General features: G+C 41.7%; 1 protein-coding gene across 1 annotated transcript in view; it reads right to left on the bottom strand.

Annotated features, from left to right (window-relative positions):
- Window positions 1-4731: 4731 nt before the first annotated feature.
- The window catches only part of LOC145410534 (protein FAM135A), a 56542-nt gene continuing 35781 nt past the window's right edge, over window positions 4732-25492 (bottom strand). The window contains exons 7-18 of the mRNA XM_080280649.1: window positions 24128-24400; window positions 23261-23329; window positions 17219-17374; window positions 15156-15317; window positions 14403-14502; window positions 9718-12628; window positions 9302-9481; window positions 8239-8440; window positions 7534-7783; window positions 6547-6650; window positions 5943-6066; window positions 4732-5549 (exon numbers count right to left, since the gene is read on the bottom strand). Coding sequence (XP_080136775.1) covers window positions 5344-5549; window positions 5943-6066; window positions 6547-6650; window positions 7534-7783; window positions 8239-8440; window positions 9302-9481; window positions 9718-12628; window positions 14403-14502; window positions 15156-15317; window positions 17219-17374; window positions 23261-23329; window positions 24128-24400 — 4737 coding nt within the window. The 3' untranslated portion in view covers window positions 4732-5343. The remainder of the gene's footprint in view (window positions 5550-5942; window positions 6067-6546; window positions 6651-7533; window positions 7784-8238; window positions 8441-9301; window positions 9482-9717; window positions 12629-14402; window positions 14503-15155; window positions 15318-17218; window positions 17375-23260; window positions 23330-24127; window positions 24401-25492) is intronic.

Below are 25492 nucleotides of genomic sequence, written 5' to 3'. Positions count from 1 at the left end.
AAGACATCAACATTCCACACTCGCTTCAATGTTTCTCCCAGTCTCTTGCAAGTCAGAACTTTAGCCGTAACCTCTTGACCCAGAGTACTTTGTTTATACTGTATTCTATTCTTGTTCCCACCGGGCCATTTTATTCAGCTTAGAAGCACATCCTAGTAGTGAGAGGCCAACTGAAAACTACATATTACCCCTCTAGTTTGAAAACTCTTCCTTAAGCTGAGTAAAACTATCCGGATATAGCAAGAATAAAGTAAAAAGTACATCCTCGTGGTGAAGTGGTTAAAAAAGAATGAATATCAATGAATGAACATTATCCTACAATGAACTTGATGTAAAAATATCTATGTCTTTCTTTACAGTCATCCCAGATCCACTCGTATATAGCTGATCTGCCCTTAAATGTGTATACTTGTGTGTGTGTGTATATATATATATATATATATATATATATATACAGTATATATATATATACAGTATATATATATATATATATATATATATATATATATATATATATATATATATATATATATATATATATATATATATATATATATATATGTATATATATATATATATATATATATATATATATATATATATATATATATATATAGATATATATATAATGAACCATTCCTGAGACACCTTTCAGTAACAAGCATGCAAACTTAAGAGCAATTCCACAAAAAATGCAACACAGATATAATACTCAGTCATACCTCCACTCTCAAATCTTGGCATTATGGGAAAACTTCAATGCATAATATAGTAGTGCAGACACAGGTCATAAACTGATTTACCGTACTATACCAAAACAGTTCTTTGTTCATTATCACAATCTGTTGTATACCCTTCATCTCAATAGCCAGTCTAATCTCAAATGCCCAAATGCAGCCTACATGTCCAAGTCTGGGGTATTAACTGTACTATCATTTACAAAATTATCAGTAAATTATCATACACAACAACCAGTTCATACCTCACACGTTTCACTGAATTCCCCACTACAGTTATAATACCCAGACATCTGACATTAGGATCTAGAGCTCACACAAGGTACTATCACAAGGAAAAATTGTCCAGCAATTCCCTACCTTCTATATATATTCCCCGTTTCGCTAAACATCCTACTCATATGCTTGTATACAGCCCATCTTCTATAATTTCTCATACCTCCCTGAATGTCCTTTCCTCTCATAATATTCTTATTGTGTACAGTAGGTCCTTGTTATAAAGTCAGGAATGTTTTCTAAAATATTACAACTTTTGCCATACAACTGGTGCTGTAAATTGGGTAAACTGGTAGATCTGTAGAATAGATAGCAATGGAACTTTAAGAAGGAAGTTTTGGTAGATCTGTGGCATAGATAGCAAAGATGCAGGTTTATTAGATTTTAGGGGGACTTATCAACTAAAAAGAACATCAAAAAAGCTGAAATATAACAAGGGCTAAGTGTACTATGTACTGTACTGGTATCTCCATATAACACATCCATCACAACTTGCAGGGAAGTGCTGATTAATTTTTTATTATGAAAGTACTTGGCTTTGTAGAAAGGTGAATGAGGTAGGTGTTGAGAGTGGAATAATTCCTTCACTTAGTACTGTTGTCTCAAAACACTTCCTTTTCTTGAATGGGGTAGTGACAGGGGGATAAATATTAAATACGATGAATTTAACTCACTGAACCTCAGGATGTCTATGTTATCCTATTCTTGCCACTTCTTGACAATTTTATTATCATACAGAATCTTCAAACTACAGGGGTTGGATCCTTAACCCCTTCAATATGACAGACCTTACCAAAGCTGAACAAAATTATCTGGAGGGACAGGTTGATGAATGAAGAAGTGAAGGAACGTTGTGGGGTGGATGTAGTTGAGAAAATTAGGAGAAATACACTGAGTTGGTTTGGACATATGGAGAGAATGGAGAAAGAAAGACTGACTAAGAGGGTGTATGTAAGTGAAGTGGAGGGAGGGGAAGACCAAGGATGAGGTGGAGGGATGGAGTTGAGAGGTATATGAGGGAGGGGTGAGTGAGGTGGGGGGAGGGTAGTCAATTGGTGGGTGACAGAGCGACTTGGAGGCTTTTGGTCTGCAGCCACCCTTGCGGCATTAGAGCGTCGGGCTATAGATAGATAGAGATAAACTAAAAAGACATCATCCAAGTGCAAGGCATTAGAGCATTATGATGGACAATGGGAAGAAAAAAGGTCTATGCGACAGACAGTGATACATAAAAGAGTATAATAAATAAAAGAAGGTTTCTATTAAAGCAATTGCCTGGCTTTCTTCTTTCATGGAGTTTTCAGTCTTTTAACACCACTTCCATGTGCCAAAAAGAGAAAATAATAAAGTTTTTCCTTACACTCAATTTCTTTGTGGTCTTTAGTATACCCCTTACTGGATAAAAACACACTGTAGTTCATTAACTTAATAACAGTGGACAAAGGCTGAAATTCACAAACACACTTCCAATCAATTCCCTGTTTTAGTAATTATCTCTCTCTCTTTGCATGAAGCACAAATAGCAAAGGAAGATTATGCATCCTCCTTTCCTTGTCCCTCCTGTGAAATAAAATGTTATCTATGGCAGGGAATAAATAGTACAGTAAGCCTGTTTACGAACTGGACCCAATAACACAAGTGGGATGATAGACTACAGTAATGGAATAGATGAGACGAGATGAAGAATTTGCTCAAGTGTCACACCCCTCACAATCCTTCTTACTTCTTCTCTTATCTTCTTCCTTCTGTCTTCCTCTCTCTTCTTTTCTTCTGTCTTCCTCTCTCTTCTTTTCTTCTGTCTTTTTCCTCTCTCTCTCTCCTCCTTCTCTGCTTCCTCACCCATAGTTCTCATGTTTTCCCTCCACAAGATTTTTTTCTCTTTTGCACCCTTTTTCCTTCCTCTTCTTTTTTCTTCCTTTCTCTCTCATATTCTTTTATCCTTCCTGCAAGAAAAAAATTTCCTTTTTTTATACTCCACTTCTTCCTTCTGCCCTCCCCTCTAAATCTCATCTTCCCTTGTCTTTATTTTCTACTTCCTTCCTCTCCCTTCCTTATCCCTCCTTTCGCTCACAGCTATCATGTTATCTTTCTCCACGCCACAACATGCACTACACACACTACATTATGAAACACACCCTGGATACAAATAATAGAACCTACGGAGGATGGGTAACAAACAACGGCGAATGATGGAACAGTAAGCTCTCGAAAAAATATGTACAGTACAGTACGACACAAACCAAAAATCGTAGGTGAGTATTTACAAAGCTTCTTGGAAACCTGCCATGCGCGGGGCTGACTATGGATCTTGTGAAAAATCGGGTGGTGACGTGTTATTTGTGCATGGTTGAAAAACTTCTGTTAAAAATCTGCACTGGCAGTAACCAGGGGAGGGGGGGGTCATCATGAATAGTACAAGATTTTCACATGGTAAGTAAATCTATGGGTTCATCAGTTTGTTCACTATATACATGCAGTAATCTCAAACCATACTTGGGGTTAAACACATATGGTATGGTGGGTATCTCTTCTTAGGGAGATATATTGAACAGGTACTTATGAAAAAACGCCATATATATTTACACGCGACTGTCCACTCATCCTTTATACAGGTTTGGTACAGTGTCTCCTCCAGGTGGGTTCAACCTTATCCACATCTTTTGGAGACAAAACTTTGGTGTGAGTTTTTATGAAACTGTGAGAAATATTCACCACGTATTCCTCATTTGTGTCACTTTAATCCTTGTACTTTTTAAAAATATATTTCGTGATGCTCTTACTGTCTTCCCATTAATATCAGAATTCCTTGTCTTAAAAGGGTTGACTGGTCTTATTTTAATCATTTCCCACTTCAATGATCCCTCTCACGCTACTCACAAACGCTTTTAAGTCATTTGCCTTTCATTTCTCACTTTCTCCAATCTTGTCAGTCACTGTATGCTGTTCCTGTCTATTTAGTTTGTTTCTACAGCATCAAAATCTTCAATGCTTATTTTCACTTCATCACCTCATTTACTTTCATTTTGTCCTTTATGATCTCCAGCACTCATTCCTTTTTTCTATGGCACTGTTTTCAATACCTCCACTTCCATAAGGATTCTTCTCCTTCCAAAATAAGTGGCTATTTTATTTATTGTTCCTTCTTCCTCGCATAAAAATATATTTATATATATATATATATATATATTTTGTTAATTATTTTTAGTGATTTCCTCTTCTGCAATGTTATCTCTAATACTCAAATAATCAAGTGCAACAAAGGGCAACTGGCAATTATTTCAGTTTCTTTGTATCTTCTCTTTTAACCTCAGATATACAGGATGGTCCATACATTACACAATCTAATTTTCACGTGCTGTGGGGACAGTTCAAGAAGCATTACCCGAGTCTATCCCGCATCATTTTATACTTTTCATACCCCTTTTCATGCTTCACAGTGACTGCCTTTTTTACATTCACATAGTTGATGGTTTTTAATTTCATGAAGCTGCCAATTATGTTTGCTCAACACAAAAGCAGCCTGAGCTGTCCCCATAATACACATGACCGAGGAGTGCAATATACAGACCACTCTGCATACTGTATTATAATCTAATAATCCGAAGTCATGGCATAACAAACATCAGAAACCACAATGAACTTTCTTCTTTTTGCCACTTCCAGTACTTCATTCCCCAATCAATCTCTCTGTTCTTGTTTATATTACTCAATAAGCAATTTCAGTCAACTGTGATGCAGAAATATTGAACTGGGTCCTGTTCATGTTTTTCTGTTGCTCTCCACTTCTTCCTTTTCTCTTCAGAATCCATTTTTCTCTTTAAAATTTTAGCTCTTAACCAGGAATTTATGTGGAGATCATTATGACAAGCTTACTCATACTTTGCTAAATTCTTTTTCTCTTCTCTCCAGTTACTCTGTATCACTTTCACTTTCATTTCCATCTTTTAAGACATGTTCCACCTTGGAAACATTTATGAACTCTGGATCATCATCAATACTGTAAGTCAAAATACCTTCCTAAATTCATCACAGTACTTTTATCCATTATCCATCAACCAATCCTTTATTACCCTGTCCGGATCATAAGAACCTGCACTTGGCTACCCAGTTCACTACACAATCCTTTTCCCTCAACTGAAGTTTTCTCACAGTTCTTTGATCGACTATCCAACAATCCATCAGGTAATCCTTTATCAACCCATCCAGAGTACAGGAAACCTGGGTTAGGCTATCCACTTCACTCAGACATCCCTTTTTCTTCCTAGATGACTTGGAGCATTTAGGACTCAGCATTAGGCTACTCTGTCCACTTCACATTCCTTTTCCCAAATTACTTGAAGTATTTAAGCCCTGTAACCAGCAGGAACTTCTCAATAAAAAGCTCAGAGTCAAGCACAGCAATGTGAGCAGCACGTCCAATGAGGGAGTTGGCGGTGGATGGGAGCGCATGGTGGACGTCGTACCGCACCAATGTCACAGCAGGGGAACTGATGATGGGCTGGAGCAAGTTGGACACCATCTCTCGGTATGCTGACCCTGAGGATTGGGAGGTTGGATAATGGGGATGAGTGAAACATATAGACAGTCTTCACTTGCACTACGGATAGGAAGATTATACAACTGAGCAAGGCTACGTCCACACCAAATGCTCGCTGGCACAGATGAGACTTCTGCATCATTGTAATCCATAGAAATTCTCACCTGCCTCTGCTCCCTCAACTGCCTGCACCAGCAAGTCTTTATGGTGGACACAGCCAAAGATATACAACATAGGCATGGACACTTATTCCTAACTGATAACTAAAGTTCACCGAATTTCAAGCAACCATGAATTGCTATGCAAGTTGTGAGAGTAGTCCTGTTCTGGCAGATAAAAACAAATGGCTACTGCAAACTGAATAACTGGAAGAGGAAATAAAACACCCTTACCCATGACAGATGTGTCTTTGACGGCCTGGCGACACAGCTCTATCCTGGCTGAGTGCAGTGGAACATAACGGTCCTGGGACGACCCACACAGCAGCACGTTGCGGAAGTGGTGTAACTGTGACCTCTGTCATGCAAGGTTGTTTAATTAATAGTGTCAATAATATCACCATCATCCTCATCAGTACAATCATCATCATAAGCATCAACATAATGTCATTTTTGGAATGCTTGTTACTAGATGTGAATAGCCTACACTCCAGAAATCATAGTGTAGTCGGCAAAAACATGCAGCAGAAAGGTAAAACATGCTTCGTCATTATCATGGTTCAGAAATTATTGTCCAAAATGGGAAGCTTGTCTACATCTTCATGCTCAGTATCATCATTATCATTATCATCATCATCATCATGCAAACCTCTTTTCCCACTTAAGACTAGGGTGGGGTAGGGAAAAAAAAAAAAAAAAAAGTAGGGCATGGGGGATGAAGGAGAAACTAATCAAATGTCAGCTGAACTGAATGGGCAACACTCTCCTACACTCAATAATATGGCACTGAAAGATACTTACAATGACTGTGCACTCCTTAGGTAGAGCTAACACTGACCTGTGAGAGCCGATACAGAAATGTCTGCCGTATGTCAACTCGATCTTTGAGAGAGAGCTGCAGGAGTGACCCAGACTTTTTCCACTTTTGCATGAACCACATTCCTGTAATAAAAAAATCAAATAAAATCAAATCATCACACCAAATAAAATCATATCATTCTTCCATTATGAAATCCCCATACTGAAGCTGGCCAAGGTAGAGCAGATGTTTCCTATATGGAATGGAAGCTAAACCAAGTGCTAAAACCTGCAAATACATTTCCACCTGTTGCTTGAAACTTTTAGAAATAAAATTTCAAATGTGTAATAGGACTGATTTTCCATCATCCCTCTTCTGTCTTTCCTTCCTTCATTCTTTCCTCTTCCTTCTGTTTACAGATGACTCTACACGAAGTGACAAGCCAAGTGGTTTCCTGTACACCAGGAAATCATTTACTATGCTGGGTGGTAACCATATAACCAAATTTTGGCACCTGGTGGTTTAGTGAGCAATTAAGGCTCTTCAATCAGATTGAGCCAGTGCAGGTTTAAATCCAAGGGGTGGTTGGAGTTTAATGCTCTCGTAATGCCATTCAGGGATGAGTGAGGTTGGTCACTCTCACCATAAATGTCAGGACCAACTTGCCTAACCCCGGGTTCCTACCCACCTAATGGGGCAACACTGGATTAGATGATGAATGAATGAATGAACAGGATCTATAACAATGTGAAAGTCTGAGGTTAGACTTTGGCTCTGTTTACTTGAGGCTGATTTTCCTGCTTAGAATGATAATTGTGTGGCTAGTTACCATGCTAATCACACTTCATTCTCATGATAATATCTCCCATGATTTATGGTAGCCATCCATCTACCACTTCATCATCCCTCTGATAAAAACTGAAATCAAAGACTTACCTTCCCATTAATGACACAAGCTTTCAGCATTTTGCCATTAGAAAAAAAAAAAAACCCTGCAAAATGGAGAGCCAGTTCAAATTTACTTACCCATATTAACCAGGCCACTGTTGTTGTAGAGTGTTCCCAAGTGTGGGCCGGAGAGTGAGAGGAAGGTATGGAGGCGAGAGAGGAAAGGCTTCATGTGTGGGTGTGAGACAGCTCCGCGGATGATGATGTTGCCCAGTGAGTGGCCCACAAAGGAGATGCGCTTCGGGTTGAGGTTGTATGCCTCCATGTGGTACAGGATTTCCGACACTAACCGTTCAGTCAGAGTCTCAAAGTTGGAGAACGTATCACCCTGAGGAGAAGTTTTTGTGATGAGATATAGTTCACAAGAGAAAAATTAATAGAGCCCAAACAATAAATGCACTGAGGAACTATTTCTGGCTATTACCAAAAATTTTTACTTATTACAGGGATATTTCCATCATGAAAATGGTTTATAACTATTTTGGGGAACACTCTGACAACTGAAGCACTAGGGACTTTATTTTGACTACTGCTGAATGATCTGGTTCAGTACATGGAAACTCCCTAAGAGAAAACATATACAGTAGTCATGTCCATGGCTAAAGTTCAGAGGGCAATATACATCACTAGAATAATAATCAGTACTTTGAAATCAATAAAGAAATGTGCAAAACTGTGTTAATACAATGGACCAATATTAAGACAAGGTAAAATTTTTACTAACTGCTGATGGGTGTAAGATTCTACTAATCCAAGCGATAACATTAAAGAAACCAAGATTACCTGGTTACGTTCTGACATTAAAAAATCGAGGTTTGCTCCAGGGAGACCAATCTCAAGGTAGGTCTTGACTAGGCGGAGGTCAGCTGAGTTGCCATCGAGGCCGTGGACACACACAACAAGATGCAGGCCGTCTGGTGACATCACACGACAATCCTCACTCATGCTGAAATATGGCACTGTTGATGCCAGCCCACAGAAGTCACTGTTGATAGGAAGTTGGGTATTAGCTTCAAATTATTAGCCCAAAAGAAATGTAAAATATCAGCAAAAAGAACTGTATCATGATTTACAGACAGATTTGTTTTAACAGGATGGATAATAAAAGTGCAGAATCTTCACATGAATTTCATTTATCAGCTGAAGTAAATCTTAAATGCAAGAGGAAAAGTATTTCAAGATATTTTCTTGTACAGGAAGGACAAAGATATTCGAATGCTGAATCTTCCCACCTCTTCTTGTTGCAAACACAACTTAAAGATATGAAGGTGAACAGGGCTGATATATGAAAGCATATATAAAGCCTTTCAAAATTACACAAAACAAACTGCTGGGAAAAAAGATGTCTGACTATGGTCCGTGCTTTAATCCTGGAGGGGGTGGACACAAATTAGTAATCTCCTGTTACCCTTTCCTCTAACTCCCCAATGTCAGTCATATTCTTTTCCCCACCATCCCTGTACTTCATCCTTGACCATCCCCTTCACCTCTCCCCTTTCACCTCAGTCATATACATGCTCCTAGTTATGTAAGAGATTCTCTGAGAGAGAGAGAGAGAGAGAGAGAGAGGGGGGGGGGACACCAATGATGAGGTGGAGTGCTGAAGTGGAAAAGTATATAAATGAGGGTGGTGTGAGCTGGTGGAATTGCAGCTTGATTTACAGGTAAGGAAATAAGTATCTTCCCAAGGCTATATTAATACACAGAGGAAATGTTAAACCATTTGACACAAACATTATTAGAGATGAGATTCTCATTATGCCAGTTTCAAATTTTCTTCACACAGAAATGGAAAAGATAACTGTTTCTTTGCACATCGTTCACAGCCACTGCCTCTGTGCCTCACCTATAAAGGAGTCCTTGAAAATTCATCTGCTGCTTGAACTCCTCCTTGGCCTTAACGAAAGCAAGTGTGTCAGCAACAGGTGGGTGGAGTCGTGGGGGCAGCAGGTCTGGAGGGTCCTCTAGCCGGCCTCGCTCCTTGCGTATCTCAGAAGGACACGTGCACTTGGGTTCATTCCGATCCCTGCAGAGTATGAGAAATATACTGGTAACTGTCAAAAGGGCTGAAGGTAGGGCAAAGCATTATCACCAACACCATCCTGACCTTTTTTCACACCTAATGTACAAATAGGGTGACATTCAGAAAACAAATAAATACAAAAGAAGGAAAAGTATCATCTGCATGTCCACTTAACTGAACCAGACACTCATGCACAAATCCACTGAGTATGTATCAGTATAAAATCCTGCGTGGCATACCTTGGTGATGGTGGCCGTGGTGGTGGTGGTATGTCTGCCAAGGGGTCATCAAAGCCATCAGTCATAAGGTCTGGTTTCACTTTTGTATCTACTGAGTTATATTTAGCATGTTCCTCCATTTTCCTGGCAGCAGCAGCCACAGCAGCAGCTTCCTGCAGTAGGCGGGACTCATTAGTGAGTGCTGCTGCTGCTGCTGCTGCTGCTGCTGCAGCCTCTTTTTTGGCAGCTGTCTGCACAACCTTCAGCAGCTGGCGCTGTGCCTCACGGTGTGCCCACACACTGGCACCCTGCTGCTCCAGGAACAGCTCCAGCAGTGTACACTTACTGTCTGCTAGCTGGCTACTGGCCTCATCTCGCAGTCCACCTTCTTTGATGGCTGCTGGATCAGATCGTCGGTATGGCCATCCATCCTTGTCCAAGGGAGGCCCTGCCTGCTCCTTGAATGAGTCTGCTTTCTCCAGGTTGGGTGGTGGGGCAGACTGGGTGCGAACACGCTCTGTGCCATTAATGTGATGGTGGGAAGATCGTGTTGGTGTGGGTTCAGACAGCCTGTCAGGGGTACCAGCTGTTTTTCTGCTGGGTCCACGCTTCTCTGGGCGGCCAGGACCTGATGACTGATGGCGCCGCCTCATGGACGGGAGGGAGTTGAATTTGTCATGGCCATGACCCGCCCGCCGGGATGTCCGCTTGACATCGTTGAGTACTTCACTCACACTCTCATACATGTTCGCCGAATCATCCTCCACCATGCCGTCCCCACACTGGCCAGGCGTGCGTGAGCCACTGGGTTCACTCTTACCTGAGTCCTCGCCCCGCTGCCCTCGCCCCGTCTCGGTCTTAGGACTTTCGCTTCGTGGTCGGTCCTTGTAGCCTGTTGATGCAGTGTGCTTGGTCCCTCGATCATCCCTAGGTAGCCTGCCAGTGGTGGCATACCCACTCCTCCGCAGGGCCTCACGCAGCCCTGGCAGAGGGTCCTGGAACTCCTTTGGTGGTGGCGGTAGTGGCACCTCCTCGTACACATGTGGAGGATCTGGCCGTGCCCCGTTGTTCACTTTCTGAAGTGACTGAGATTTCTTCACCTCCTTCCTGTGAGGGCTCTTCCTTGGCTTTATCTGTAGCTGGTCATTAGAGGCAGATCGCTGTGCAGCATCTTTGCTTGTGTTTTTATGTCCTGCCCCGCGCCCCTCCCCCACCCTCCCCACACGCTGGCTGGCTGGACTACGTAACCCCTGCTTATTCTTGTATTTGGTCCCACCAACAGGTTTTGAAGGGGCATCAGCCACTGGAGTTTTGGGGGTCTGAGGGCCATTGATCTTGCCACTATTGCCTTTGGAGCGGCTGCTCTTGGTCCCATTGCCCTTGCTCTTGGATGAGCTACTCTTGGTGCCATTAGAGTTTGAGCCATTGCTGGTGATGGCACCATTGGCCTTCAGCTGAGCTGCAGTCAGCATGTCTTTGATGGGAAACTCCTTGATGTCCAGGTCTGGTGATACCTGCCCACTGGAGGACCCAGAACTCTGCCTGCTGGAGTTGCTCACCCAACCACTTTGCTCAGAAGTGATGTCACTGTTGGAAGATGAGTCTTGATGGGCCAGACTTAAATGTTTAGGAGTATCAGGAGTCTTTTTCACTGGAGATGTCAATTTCTTGTTTAAGCTTGGTGGCTCTGCCTTCTGGCCACCTATCTGTAAGAGTGTGGCATCTGAGGCTGACACAAGTCCTACCTCCACATTGGAGAGTATAGGAGGATTGCGGTCAAGGCGAACTGGGCGAGGGGGAGGTCCAGCAGCCCCCTTCTGGTGTACCGATGACGATGACTCAGAATCAGAGGCCAGCAGGTCTGGCATGGACTCTGTAATGCCTGGAGAAGCTGCATTAGCTGCTTCCCACAGGAAGGATGGCATGGACAAGGTACTCTGAGAGTGTCGCATCAGTTGGTCACCAGTGCCACTACCCAGACTGCCACTACCAGGGGTGTGGGCACCCAAGTTATAAGGCATGCTCAGTGATGGCTCCAGTCGTCTGTACTTGAGAAGAACTACATTCTCTGCCAGGGCACTAACCTGTGCCCTCTTAATCTTGTGGTGGTGGTGACCACCCACACCTGCCGGTCGCAGCTGCTGTGCACGCTGAATCAGCCTGAGTTTCAACTTGGCCTTCTTGTATGCTGATCCTTGGCTGACTGGCAGCCGTAGCTCTAACTTAAGATTATTCTTCAGTTTCTCCTTGAGGCTGTTGCGAGCCACGGGTAGTTTATGGGTTTTGGGTGGAATGGGAGGCTTGTAATCCTTGGGCATTTTGTCTGTGCGTGGAGGCAGGGGTGGCTTGTTCTCCTCCTCCTCAGACTCCTCCCTGTTGCCTGATACCTCTGACGCTGCCTTGGAGCCCTTGGAACCCTTAGACCCCTTGGAGCCCTTAGAGCCCAGTGTCTTCTCATCACTCTCAGAGCCACTGCCCAGAGTGTGTTTGCTGCTGCCACTGCCACCACTGTGCACTGATGACACCCGGGAGTCATTACTGCGTGAACGACCCTCCCCCGGACCACCACCTTTCCCACGACTCTTTAATGTAGCAACAGAATCCTTATTGACCATGTCCTTATCTATCATGAACCCCTGACTCTTCACCCCCTTGGCACTCTTGGTTGTTGAGAACTTGGTGGCCTTTCCATCATTAATTAATACTGACTTTTCAGACCTAGAATCATGATTGGACTTTGAATCTATCTGGAGGGGAATGCTTGAGGAGAGAGTAGGGTCCGATGCAGGTTTGGATGCGGGTCCGTTGGTGCGGGGGAGTGTGGGTGGCTCTGGTCGGGTCACATCGGGTGGAATGACCTCCCTCTTGCCCCCACCCTCACCATCCAACTGGTCCATCGCAATCTGGATGTCCGCAGCACTAAGGTAGCTTTCTGGAGAAGTGAGAACAAATAGTACTGATCCTTACACAAATAACAATATTATTATCACCTTCATCATCACAGCTGATCACAATCTGTTTATCTCCTGTGCTACAGTAATTCTTAGAGGAAGAAAGAACAATACAGTAAAAGTCCTCTAATCTGACCACAAATAAACCAAAAATCCCAATACTCCAAACTTTTCAGGGCAAAATTTTTCTAATTTTCCTGGGCTGTTTTTTTGGATTTTTCTGGGCATTATCTAAGGATTTATCTGGCTTGGACTTGCTCTTGGACTTAGATGTACCTGCCTGCAACTATTCATCTACATTTCTATGCATTTCTGGTGAGTAAAACAATAACCCATTTCATTTTAGGTGTTTATTTAATGATCATGTACACTCACAGTCACTAATTTCTGCCCAGGGGTGCCCCCTTCCTACCCTTATATACCCAGGGAAGACAGAAGGGGAGGATAAAATGAGCTCCACTAGCCTCTACCCCAGCTCCAAACTTCCCCTATACCCCTACCCAACCCAACTCCCCATTCGTCAAATTATTAACTGACAGTTACATCTCAAGCTAACCTCATACTTTACACTCATAGTCACATTACCAATACACAAACATAAAACACTAGGATTGTAAAAAGTACATAATATAACTATGAACACACTGCAGCAAGAAATTAATGCATTATACAGTAATGTTGAACGTAAAACAAAAACGCTAACAACGCCCATCCCAGACCTCATGCATTGGGTGCTGTGTGTGTGTGTGTGTGTGTGTGTGTGTGTGTGTGTAATTCACCGAGTCGGTCAGGATCACTTGATGGTCGTGATCGTCAGCTTTTACCCTCCCGGAAGGGAGCTGAGAGCTCATATAGTCCGATCTAAGGGCAAGGCTGTGACCTTCACACACGCACACACCCGTCCCCTTGCTCAAGGGGGACAGTAACCACCCACTTCGTCAGTGAAACTTTTCGCAACCTAAGCGAGGCGCGAACTCCCATCCACCAGTTGGCAAGCGAGAGCGTTACCACTGCACCAGCAAGGGGTGCTCTGAGTGTGTGTGTGTGTGTGTGTGTGTGTGTGTGTGTGTGTGTGTGTGTGTGTGTTTGCAATGCAGTGCATCCAACACATGAGGCCTGAGTTGGCCAGTGTTAACAGTTTTGTTTTACTGTCAACATCATAATGCATTAATTTCTTGTTGTAGCATGTTGATAGTTATATTATATATTTCCACATATCCTAGTGTTCTATATTTGTATTAGTAGAGGGAACAAGAACATTAAGCATGAAATCAGCTTGAGATGTAACTGCCAGTTAAGAATGATGGTTGGGGTGTTGGGTAGGGGTGTGGGGGAGGATTGGGAGCTCAGGTAGAGGCAGGTGGAGCTCGTTTCGTCCCCCAATCCCTTCTTCCCCGGGTATACAGGGGTAGGAAGGGGGCACCCTTGGGCAGAAACTAGTGATCATTAGTGTACATATTTCTAATGTTTTCAGATGTCCCTCCCAATAGTCTGAAAAAAACAATAGTCTGAAAGACCCTCGGTTCCTTGCCATTCAGATTACAGGTCTTTTACTGTACAAATATTTAAAAAAAGAATCTGCCCAAAAGTATCATCATCAATCTACATATGGTACAAATATCATCATCATCATCACAATTATAATCACCAAGTCTTCTGAGGAAAAAAAAAACTAAATATAAATACCATCATCATCATCATCATCATCAGGATCATCAACCTGCTTTCTGAGGAAGTAAGAACAAATATAAATACCCGACTTGCGGCTGACAATGGAGCGTCTGCGAGCAAACTCTGCCACATGCTGGTACTGGTCCTCAAATATCACAGGCAAGCTGGACACATCACCATCCATCTGCAGCAGCAGGAGTGGGAATGGCAGTTAAGAGTGAGAGTAATGGTTCTTGTCCCATTGTTTTTTAAAGACTTTAACACTTTTCCCTTTGTGATTTATTATGCACATTACACCTCAGTATCCTCCTCAATGATACTGATCCAAAGTATGTTGATATTAATATTATACAAGTGAAGTAAAATACAGGAGAGTGTTGAAAATGTCTGCTATGTACATTATTTGCTAAGGAAGATGTGCTAGGAAGCGTTGTATATCACTCAGAATACTGGCCCGAAAGTTAGGTGTATACCTGACAGTCAGAGAGGGCAAATATAGTATGAGGGTAAAAGTAAGGAAATGAAAGTAAGAATCATGCAGCGAGGATGAAAATAAGAATGTCAGCGTGGACATGTTTACATTTATGTTCAGACCAATGACCAAGCTTGAATGTGTCAGTCTTTTCATTTGATGGCAGCTTTTCATGTTCTGCCACCAGGAATTTCAAGAATGCTGTCATGGAGCCATATGTCCTTACTGATGTGATGGGGCTACAAAATCACACAGTCTTCAGGAACCTGCAGGTAGCACTACATCTGAGTGGATGGTAGGTTCCTTCACCCTGGTCATCCCTCTGGCTATGCCACTGACAACAACACTGTGTTTAAGCCACCCACCTCTGCACATTCAACGGCCAATGGGGGAAGGAGGTTGAAGTATCGAGATCGGCGCACAGACTCCGAGATGGCAGCGTAGCTCTGGTAGTTACTGTCATAGCACCCCGATGCTGAGGGACGAGGGTTGTCCACTACAAAGAATGCCTCAGCAAATCGCTTTACCTGTGAGGGTAGTAGGTCAGAGTAATGTCAGTACTGTACAATCCAACCTGATGGGAAGGTTACAGTTCAAGATGGACTATATAGGGTGTCCCAGGAAATGTGTGGGAACCTTCAGGGGGTTATTTTTAGGCTAGCTAATTTTGAGTACAAAATGCTATATCAATGTGGTTCTAATTATCAGTCATTAAGGAGCTACAGTTACAACTGACCTTTCATCTGAGTTATAAGGGAGACATTACTGCCCATAAAATCATCAGTTATTGGAGTTCTGTAAAGACTGGGGACTGGATCCATGTTGATATGGCATTTCACTAACAATCTCTTGAACTTTCCCATACTGTACAATTCCTAGGATTTCCTGCAAATTTATCAACATTATCCTTTTTCCCCAACTAACGATGAAATGAGCTAGGATCCAGAAACAGGGAAAGAAAACACACGAAAGTAGGGAGAACTATCAACAGCAAACTAAGTGAAATGGGCCAGACAATCATTCACAACAACATTCAAGCCCCTGGAATCATGACTCCACCTCACAAGCCTAACCATTAGTCATCACCATCATCATCTAATCATGTGCTGCCCCAAGAGAAGAGCAGGAGCCCAGGGCTAGGCAAGTTGGTCCTGGCATTTAAGATGAGAGTGACCAGCCTCACTCATCCCTCAGTGGTATTACATGGGCAATAAACCCCGACCATGCCTTGGAAATAACCCTGCATAGGCTCAATCTGATTGGAGTGCCTTAATTATCCACTAAACCACCAGGTGCCATTATTTGGTTATATGGCTACCACCCACCACTGTAAATGGTTTCCTAGCACATAGGAAACCATTTGGCTTGTCACTCAGTGTAAAGTCACCCAGAGGCAGAAGGAAGAAGAAAGAATGAAGGATAAAGAGACAGAAGAGGGTGTAGAGTCACCCACAGGCATAAGGAACATGAAAGAATGAAGGAAAGAATGATGGAAAGGATGGAAGGAAAAAAGGAAGTAAGAGAGGAAAGGGCTGTCACCTGAGAGCAGCACTACATCAAGTGAGTGGTTGGTAAGCACCGCCACCTATCTGATTTTTTAATTTATCTTCACAGATATAAATCACATGCACCACCTGTCAGACAGTTACTCTTTGACTATCAGCCAGATGCTTTAGTCCCTGGAGGGAAGGCCAAAAACAAATTGTGCAATCTTTTACTGTCCCATCATGTACTAGGCTGCTCAGGCCACATAATTAAGGTAAGAATAACCAATTCCCTCCCCCTAAGCAGCACTACAGGGTATCTGAGCAGTAAGCCCCAACCATCCCTCTGATTTAAACCCTTAATGGGCTACATCAGGTTGAAGTGTCTTAACCAACTACACCATATGTGATTACCATGATGTTGGTGAGGGAAACCTGCATATGGTGGCACCCAGGGCTGAATTACCAGGTATAGGCAAAATGGGCAACTGCCTACCAGGCCATGGCCTGTCACAGGCCATCCAGACTTCCAGGGCAGAATAAATATACACTTTGGGCATCCAAATAAGGGCCATCACCCATCAGGCCATCAAAAAAAGGTCATTATAGGTCATGCAAAAATTTCACTGGAAATAACGGAAAAAAAGTGATCTATATGTTGCAGACCAACCATCTGCATTTCCTACCAAGACACAGCAGGGTTAATCCAGCCCTGGTGGCACCAATATAAATTGGTAGCTCAGCTACCCACTTACAGTATGCAAACATCCCTTAATCCCTTCCTTATCCCCCAAAATGAGGATCACTGGTTGCAGAAGGGCAGCTTTAGACTGCAGTCCACTGAGTTCACATCCAGATGAGCCTAGTATCACTACAATAACAACAATATGGTTACCATCCAATTGGTAGTCAGGGGGTTAAAGGGTTATCGGTAAATATCGTACCCGTTGTGTGTGGTGCTGCTTGGCCAGGTGTTGTCTGACAGCATCTGAGCCCATCACCACCCCAAGGAAGCGCTGCCACAGCAGGATGTTCTCGGCACACAGCTGCGCGATGTCACTGTTGGCTGCCACTAGGAAGTCCTCCTCGCATTCCACCGTCTGCAGCCAAGGCAATCAACATGAGACACTTGTTAACATGAAGGAAAATAATGCATGACTGGAATACAGCCAGAAGATAAACTGAAAGAAAGATACAGTACCGAAGAAGAAAAAAAAATAAAAAATGTAATAAATGAGTGGGATATAGGCAGAAAGAAAAACTAAGAAAGAGATACCAGAAAGAGTTGGGATACAAAAACAATACAATGTAATGGGGGATGTGTCGATATTGAAGTGTCATAGAGTATCCAAATGGAAGAATTACATCCATATACAGTTTGGAAATGTTGGTTAGTAATAGTTGCAACCCCATGTTCATCTGGATGTGAATCCAGTGGACTGCAGCTGAAGTTGCCCCTCCCTGCAACCCACCATCCTCCTTTCAGGGAGATAGGGTGGGAGTTATGGGATGTCTGTAAAACTGGGCATCTCCACCACCCAGTTTTATCAGATCAATCACATGAAGGCATTCCTCTCCAGCACCAGGAAATGTTGTTTAATAGGAAGACAATGCAATTTTGGCCCAACCTGGACCCTCCTCAGGTATGAATTGAGACAAAACATTTGTTGCCACATATACAGTTGCTCAAGGATGTAATGTAATTAAATCTATTGATTTCAGTGATTTTGTGACATTACTTTATAGTGCAACTGTACATACATAACTTCCACCTCTATTCATATCTGACAAGGGTCCAAGCTGGGCTGAAACTCTTGTACCTTCCCAACTTCCAGTGATGGAGATGGATGACTTCACATGATGCCATAGATATGACCAAGCAATTTTGCTGCCCAACTATACAGAATATGCAACCCTAAACTTGTTCCTTATCCCCCAAAACAAAATGGTGGAATCAGGGAAAATGACAACTTTAACCTGCTGTCCATTGGGTTCATGTTCTGATGAGTCTGTGGCCATAACAAACAATAACACACAACATGTCCATATATGGGCATAATTCGTCCATAAGAAGAAATATTGGCACTGAAAGAGTGAGAATATGAAAATAAGGGAACATGCTAAAAAATCTTGGGATATCATTGTGCATAAATGCTAACTAAGGGAAATGAAGCGGGATTCAACGAATAATAAAAATTGTCTACATACAGATCTGAGAACACTGGTGCCCTCCCTTCCTCCTATGACCAGTTGTGATCCTGGAAGCTAAAGATAAAACAAGAGTGTTCAAGAGGGTGGTGGGGGTATTTATAAAGGCCTGGACTGTATTATGGTGAATGGAGAGAAACAAGAGGGAAGAATCTTATAATTAAACTCATTGAAAAATAATTACTAAGTGAATTTTTAAGCAGAAATAAGAGGGCATCTTATGATTAGGCTTAGTGAGAAATTACTGAAACATAAAATTTTAACCCATTCCATACAAGGACTTCTTTTACATTTCATTCTTGCTATTTCTAGATAGATATCTGGTGGAGCAACTGGCACTGCACTCTGGTTGGAGTGAACTGTGGCCTGGAAGCTGCAGTCAGAGTCCAAGAGGCAGCCCCAGGCTTTTTATCAAGTAGACACTACCAAGAGCATAGGTCGGTCTCTTGCCCTTCAATGTTCTGAATTAACAGCAACCAAGTCTTGGGCCCCTACACTCAGAAGTGGGCAAAAAGGGATATGACATTTTTTTTTTCTTTCTTTCCTTTAACTGTATTTCTAGATGATTATATTTAGCTTGGGAGAGACTTTTCTGACTGGATGGGTTAAATATACTCAAGGCCAATACTCAGCTATGGAGACTTCAAACTGGAGGAGCTAAATACTGTAAACTCAATAGGTCTCTCAAGAGATAGATAAAATTATCTGGAAGAAGCAGGAAAAAAATATTAAAGATATCCTCAAACTGAAAGGGTTAAATTTAGTTACAAATAACTATATGAGGAATCTACAGATGGTTGTAAGCGACATTTTATAAAAAATGGGAAACAAAGGCCTAAAGTTTAACTTCTGTCACATGAAAACTAATAAAGATATTGTTTGTTTGTTTGTTTTTCCCATTTTGAAGCCAAAAACATGTAGATTTTTTGTGTATGCAATACAAGTGACCGCCTGGGAACACCAGATGCTGTTGGCATAACGTTCTCCCTACGTGTCAAGTGGGGTTGGTGGAGGATTAGTGCCCCTCCCTGTAAAACAATTAACTCTAAGCCCTTGGCCACCCCGTTTGGGATACATGGCGTCTGGCAATGAATGAATGAAAAATACAAGTAGCACTGCACATGCACAGATGCTTAAAATATGCATTATAAATGAAAACTGGTAGGTATTGGGTTTTTGGATGAATATATTCATCCATTTAAAATATGGTTACTCCATAACTACTGTAATAGGGCTATCAAGGTGGGTATTGTTTAATTTTGAAGAGGAATACCTAGGAAATGTTTGTGTATGCCTATCACCATGTTTGAGGGACACGCATGTGTATAAATACATCAAACATATGTAACTTGTTATGAAATACAGTACCACCAAAAACATTAAAAAAAAAAAAATTATAACAATATTCCTAGTGGAACGCCTGGTATCTTGTTTCCCAGAATCACAAGGCTTTTTAGTGCTCACTTTCTCCCAAGTGTCCTTATTTACTGGCCCTTTCCTTGGCCCTGAAGGCCCAGGCTGATCCAACACCACTTCCTGCTCATTATCAATATCACTGAAGGAGGTGGTATCACTCATGATTATGTAGTAATAACAAAACCACTGTAAATATCCAGTAAAAATTGGAGATGAACTATTGTTGCTGCTGTATACAAGATAAAAAATGAAGGGAATGAATGTTCATGTGTGGGATTGTGGGTAGAAGAATAGCGCGGAGAAGGAAGAAACGCACTGATTGGCTCACAACTTCCATGACCATGCGCTCATTGGCTGGAGCTACCTATGTGGTGGTAGAGATGGGCACAAACAGGCAGGAGCACCGGCGAGGCAACATGGCTGCCTGCGGCATGAGATTGGCTGATGTGTTATATTTCAAGGAACAAAGTACACTACAACCATCTGGTCCTACGACGTGAGCCACCAGTCATTTATATTGCTCTTAGGCATCAAAGTTATTACTCTCTGACAGTATTTTCACCATATCTGCAAGACCAGAAAGGCTTAAATACATCCACCAAGGGACTGAGGACAGTTTGGCGAACAGAATGCTATATTTAACTCCGTTTTCAGTGAGGCTGGGCTTACGGTCTTCTGGTCCTACACACCTCATATAATGTATTTAAGAACAAAGAGTTGTAATCACACTATATTAACTACAGAACTAGTAACATTATTCCTAAACTATCCTTATAACCTGATATACCTCCATCTTACCTGAAATATTAAAAAATACAAAATTTAATAAATTACACAATATAAATTAGTCAGCTTTATAACTACATTAGATTATTTAAGACCATAACTTCAACAGATTATTTAAGCTCAACAGATATTGTTTAAAAATTCAAAAATCACACTAAAACCCAAGAACCAAACAATGAAATGATACAGCACAGAGTTCTCATTATAAGTCATTGAGAGAAAATTGCAAATCAGCTTTACAGATGACAACAGAACTTTAATATTTCTGTAATTTACTAAGGACTTTATGCCAGTAGCTGAGTGGTTAATGTTGCTAGCTATAAAGTTGCTGGCATGATATCCCTAAAGTTCAAAATCTGGTGCAAACAGCTGATATCACTCAACTTGGGCATCTAACCACCCTTTGTGGGTTAACAGACAAAATGAGCAGTGCTGGGCAGGTGGCAAACACTTGCGCAAAGCGCAATTGCGCACCGTTGCGCTCCGGTGAATATGTTTGCGCATTGTGCACTGCATGAGACCATGCGCAATACTGCGCTTTCGCACCTGCCTTGTGCACCTGTCCTGTGGATTGTGCACTGCACAATCCAAGGGACACATGGTCTTGGGAGCTTCCCATATGTCTGGACAAGGGATGAGGGAGGCTCGAGCGGGTCACGAGGGTTCTGCTGGGGGGAGGCGGGAGGAACAGAGGGTAGTAGCATTTCTTAAAATGCTTCAACAGAGATAATGTATTTTAATATTTTTTAAATTATTATTATTATTAGTGAATAATAATAAATTAAAAATACATTATTGATTTAGAGTAGCATATGCAGTTACTTACAAAAATCATTAAAACATATGATTTAAATCAAATATCCACAGCCTAATAATTTATTAGGCTGTGGATATTTCATTTAAATCATATGTTTTAATGATTTTTGTAAGGAATTACACATGCTATTATATATCTGTATTAAATTTTTAAATAAGACTTCTTGCGAAAATGCAGATAAAAGTAAAACTGGCAACACCACATCCTTTGTTTCCCTGTTCCTCTGCTTCGCAGCCTGCTCACTCCTCTTTTTGAATTTCCATGAGTGAAAAAGTTACTACATGACAGTATTGTGATACCAACTCTAATGTATGAAAGTGAAGCTTTGACCTTGTTGGAGAGGCAGAAGTCAAGAGTGAGAGCAGTGGAAATGAGTTATTTAAGAGGAGCATGTGGAGTTACATGGAGAGACAGACTGACAAATGAGGAAATGAAGGATCGTTGTGGTGTGGATGTGGATGTGATAAGAAGCGTTTGGAGAAACACATTGAGGTGGTTTGGTCATATGGAGAGTGAGAGACTAATGAGGAGAGTGTATGTGAGTGAAGTGGAGGGGGGGGAGAGGGAGGGGGAGGCCAAAGATGAGATGGAGGGATGAAGTGGAGAAGTATATGAGAGAGGGGTGTGTGAGCTGGAAGCAGGGCAGTAAAATGGCAGGGGACAGGGTGACATGGAAGCGATTTGTTGCTTCTTTGTGGCCAGTGGCCACCCCTTACGGGATTAAGGCGTCTGGCAATAGATAGATAGATAGATAGAATAATAATAAATAAATGTAAGTATGCTAATTTATTCAAATATCTCAATATTTTACAGTAATTCCCACAAATATATGCAAATGGTTTGCGCTAGCGCTTAGCGACATTGCGCAAGCTAAATATTAGATTGCGCACCTGAACAAATTACATCATCCATCATCCAATCCTACATTGCCCCATGAGGACCATAGGAGCCCGGGGCTAGGCAGTTGGTCTCGACATTTAAGATGAGAGTGACCAGCCTCACTCATCCCTGAGTGGCATTACATGAGCAATAAACCCCTACCACCCTTTGGATATTAACCTTCACTGGCTCAATCCGACTGGAGCGCAATAATTACCCACTAAACCACCAGGTGCCAAAATTTGGCTAGTGCAAATAATAGAAAATAATAATGATAAACAAAAGGAAGTATGCTACAGTATTGTATTTAAATATCACAATATTTTACAGTAATTCCCACAGATATATGCAAATGGTTTGCGGCTGTGCTTTGCGACATTGCGCAAGCTAAATATTTGTCAGATTGCGCACTTGAGCTTGCGCAAGGTAGTGAACTGTGGATTGCGCATTGCGCTTGCGCAAGGTCCTTCTTCGTTTGCGCTGCCCACCTTTGAAAATGAGTACTTTGGGTAACAACTTCTGTGGTAGGTAACTGTGGCAACCTGAATTCATGCATAGGCCTTGCACCCCTGGACAGTGCATGAGTAACTTACCACAGGCTCAATGATGTAATTTATAGAGATGAGCAACACACCTATGCATCTCATGGTGTCTGTCCCTACCTTAACCTTACCTCTCTATGACTTATAACAAGGACTTACTGTACACAACTATATCTTCAATGATCCAATGAACAAATAATGAAATATAACTCTAAATGTAAAACTGGTCATGAGACAAGACAAAAAACACTGAATGATATCAAAGTGACAAGAAACAAAGAATAAGGCATCACCATAAAATTTGTGTTAACGTAAAACTCAGACGATGGCTTGTTTACCCGGTTACGGTCAGGGTGGCGGCGGTCGAAGCGAGGGGTCTGACCACCAATAAGGGCAAAGTAGCACTCCTGGCAGCGTGTGGGGGGGACAAGGGGGACACCATCAACACCGGGGACATTCACTCGGACACTCATTTACATATATATGTACAGGGTGTCCTCCTCACGTTTTCGTCAGCAGTTTCATATGGAAATGCTGCAATTCATTATACTAAGCCATTTAAATGCAAATAAATTTTCATAAGCCCCGCAGGAAGTCATGGATCATATTTATAAACACAACATACATATTCACAACTACTTTTCATACTTCTGTTCACACTTATAGACAGTGAGTGGGGATTGAAGCCAACACATTAACAATAGAGGCATTCATTCACACATGGACCTTTTTGTACATACAGCACATAGATACAGTATACCTACTGTAATACATATTCACTACTGCTGTTCATTCTACAACTCAAATTCATATATTCTTGGGGTGTCTGGGAACTATAATGGTATCTATCAACACAAACTTCTGTATAGTGTATGCTAAAGCACAGAGGTAATTGTTATGAACAGATCCCATGAAAGTGCTGAATAACTGATATAGCTACATGAGAACATGGCACAGATCAAACATTTACAACACTACAGTATGACTCCTAAAGGAATAACGTTACAATACAAGGCACTGAACACAATGAGAAATTAGTGAAAATGAAACTGGATGATTGATATATCTACAACTCAATACAGAACCTAAGCCAGGAACCCCAAGCTTGCCCCCAAATGAGAAATCAATAAAAAAGAAACTTCAAGAGTGATACTTTTAATGCTTGATACACAACTAAAGTAAGGAAACAAAATAAGTCCTCTCACCTTTGCCACCTCAGAAAGATTATCAACTTTGAGCCTGGTGGGTTGTGGGGTTGGCGGGGTGGTGGTCTGGGCAGCTGCTCCCCCTGCATTGCTAGCACTGGCCACCCATGGGGGTAAAACAGCCATGATGGTCTCCAGCTGTGCGGCCAAAGCAGTGTGTGCAGCCAGAAGGAGTGTGCAGATGGTGCGGTGTGTGACGCGAGCCTGAGCCAGTCGCCATGAGGAACTCCCCCCTCCGACACCCCCACCTCCACCACACTTGATGGTGTTGTTCTGACAGAAGTTCACACATTAAATATTATATACTGATAAAATACTGATAAACACTAAGATAGTTTACTCTGACAAACCCTGCCCTGAAAAAAAATAATAATAATAAAAAATCTGACCAAGGTTCTCATATTAAATGGCTTATCCTGCAAAATGTTTATACTGTATATTACATGTATATTCTATCAATGGCTGAGTTATTATATTCAGACAAAAGTCCACATATGTCACAGTATGAAAACGCCAGTATGGTTTGTTGACATACTGCAACAAAAAACTGATGTACAATATTATGTGGTCAAGATAATACCAGGTTTTAGAAACACTCAACACAATATCATAACTTATAGCACTGTGAAATGAGTTGGAAAGTATTCATATGAGTTTGTTGTATCTGTTATGTATTATACAGTTACCCGAAAGATACAGAAGTGATGTGTATGTGTGGTTACTGACATTCTCTTATGGACATGCAACAGATGGCAAATACTCAGCGTCCTCCACAGAAGATGAAATTTAGTGTGATAACGGGTACATCTCTTTAAGTTGCCCTATGCTATGCTACAGACATCATCTAGAGAATCTGAACTGTCTTTTGGCTAGTATGTTTGTAATAAACACACATGAACTCACTTACTGCTAAAGGCTTGCTATAATGCTATATTTTTGTACATATGAAGCTGGCATGTTACTGGTTGAATAAGTTGCTGTGAAGTCACACACTGTTCCCACTGCATAAGAGACTGAAGGTGCTAAGCAAAACCACACACACACACACACACACACAGATATTAAGCTGATAGGCCTAGTTTGCTGGATGTTGTATGTCAAACCAATCTTGATCATTCCACTTTCTTGCATGTCAGTCCTCTTTGGATTTTTTTTTGTTTTTTTTTGTTTTTGTTTTTTATGAATCAGCAGCTGGTTAGCATATGGAAAAGGATGAAGATATTGTACTGTTACTGGTTTTAGAAACACAGCATTATATCATATAAACCTGAGATCTAAAAGACACATAGTTTTAGCTCTGAATACGTTAAGAGTTAATTAAAGTCACTACACAATGCTATTGCAGGATTTAACCTGCAATGAGGA

This window comes from Coenobita brevimanus, chromosome 86 (assembly GCF_032717465.1).
Source record: "Coenobita brevimanus isolate Jiangsu-jjx chromosome 86, ASM3271746v2, whole genome shotgun sequence".
Taxonomy (NCBI): Eukaryota; Metazoa; Arthropoda; class Malacostraca; order Decapoda; family Coenobitidae; genus Coenobita; species Coenobita brevimanus.
This window is presented reverse-complemented; position numbering and strand designations above follow the sequence as displayed.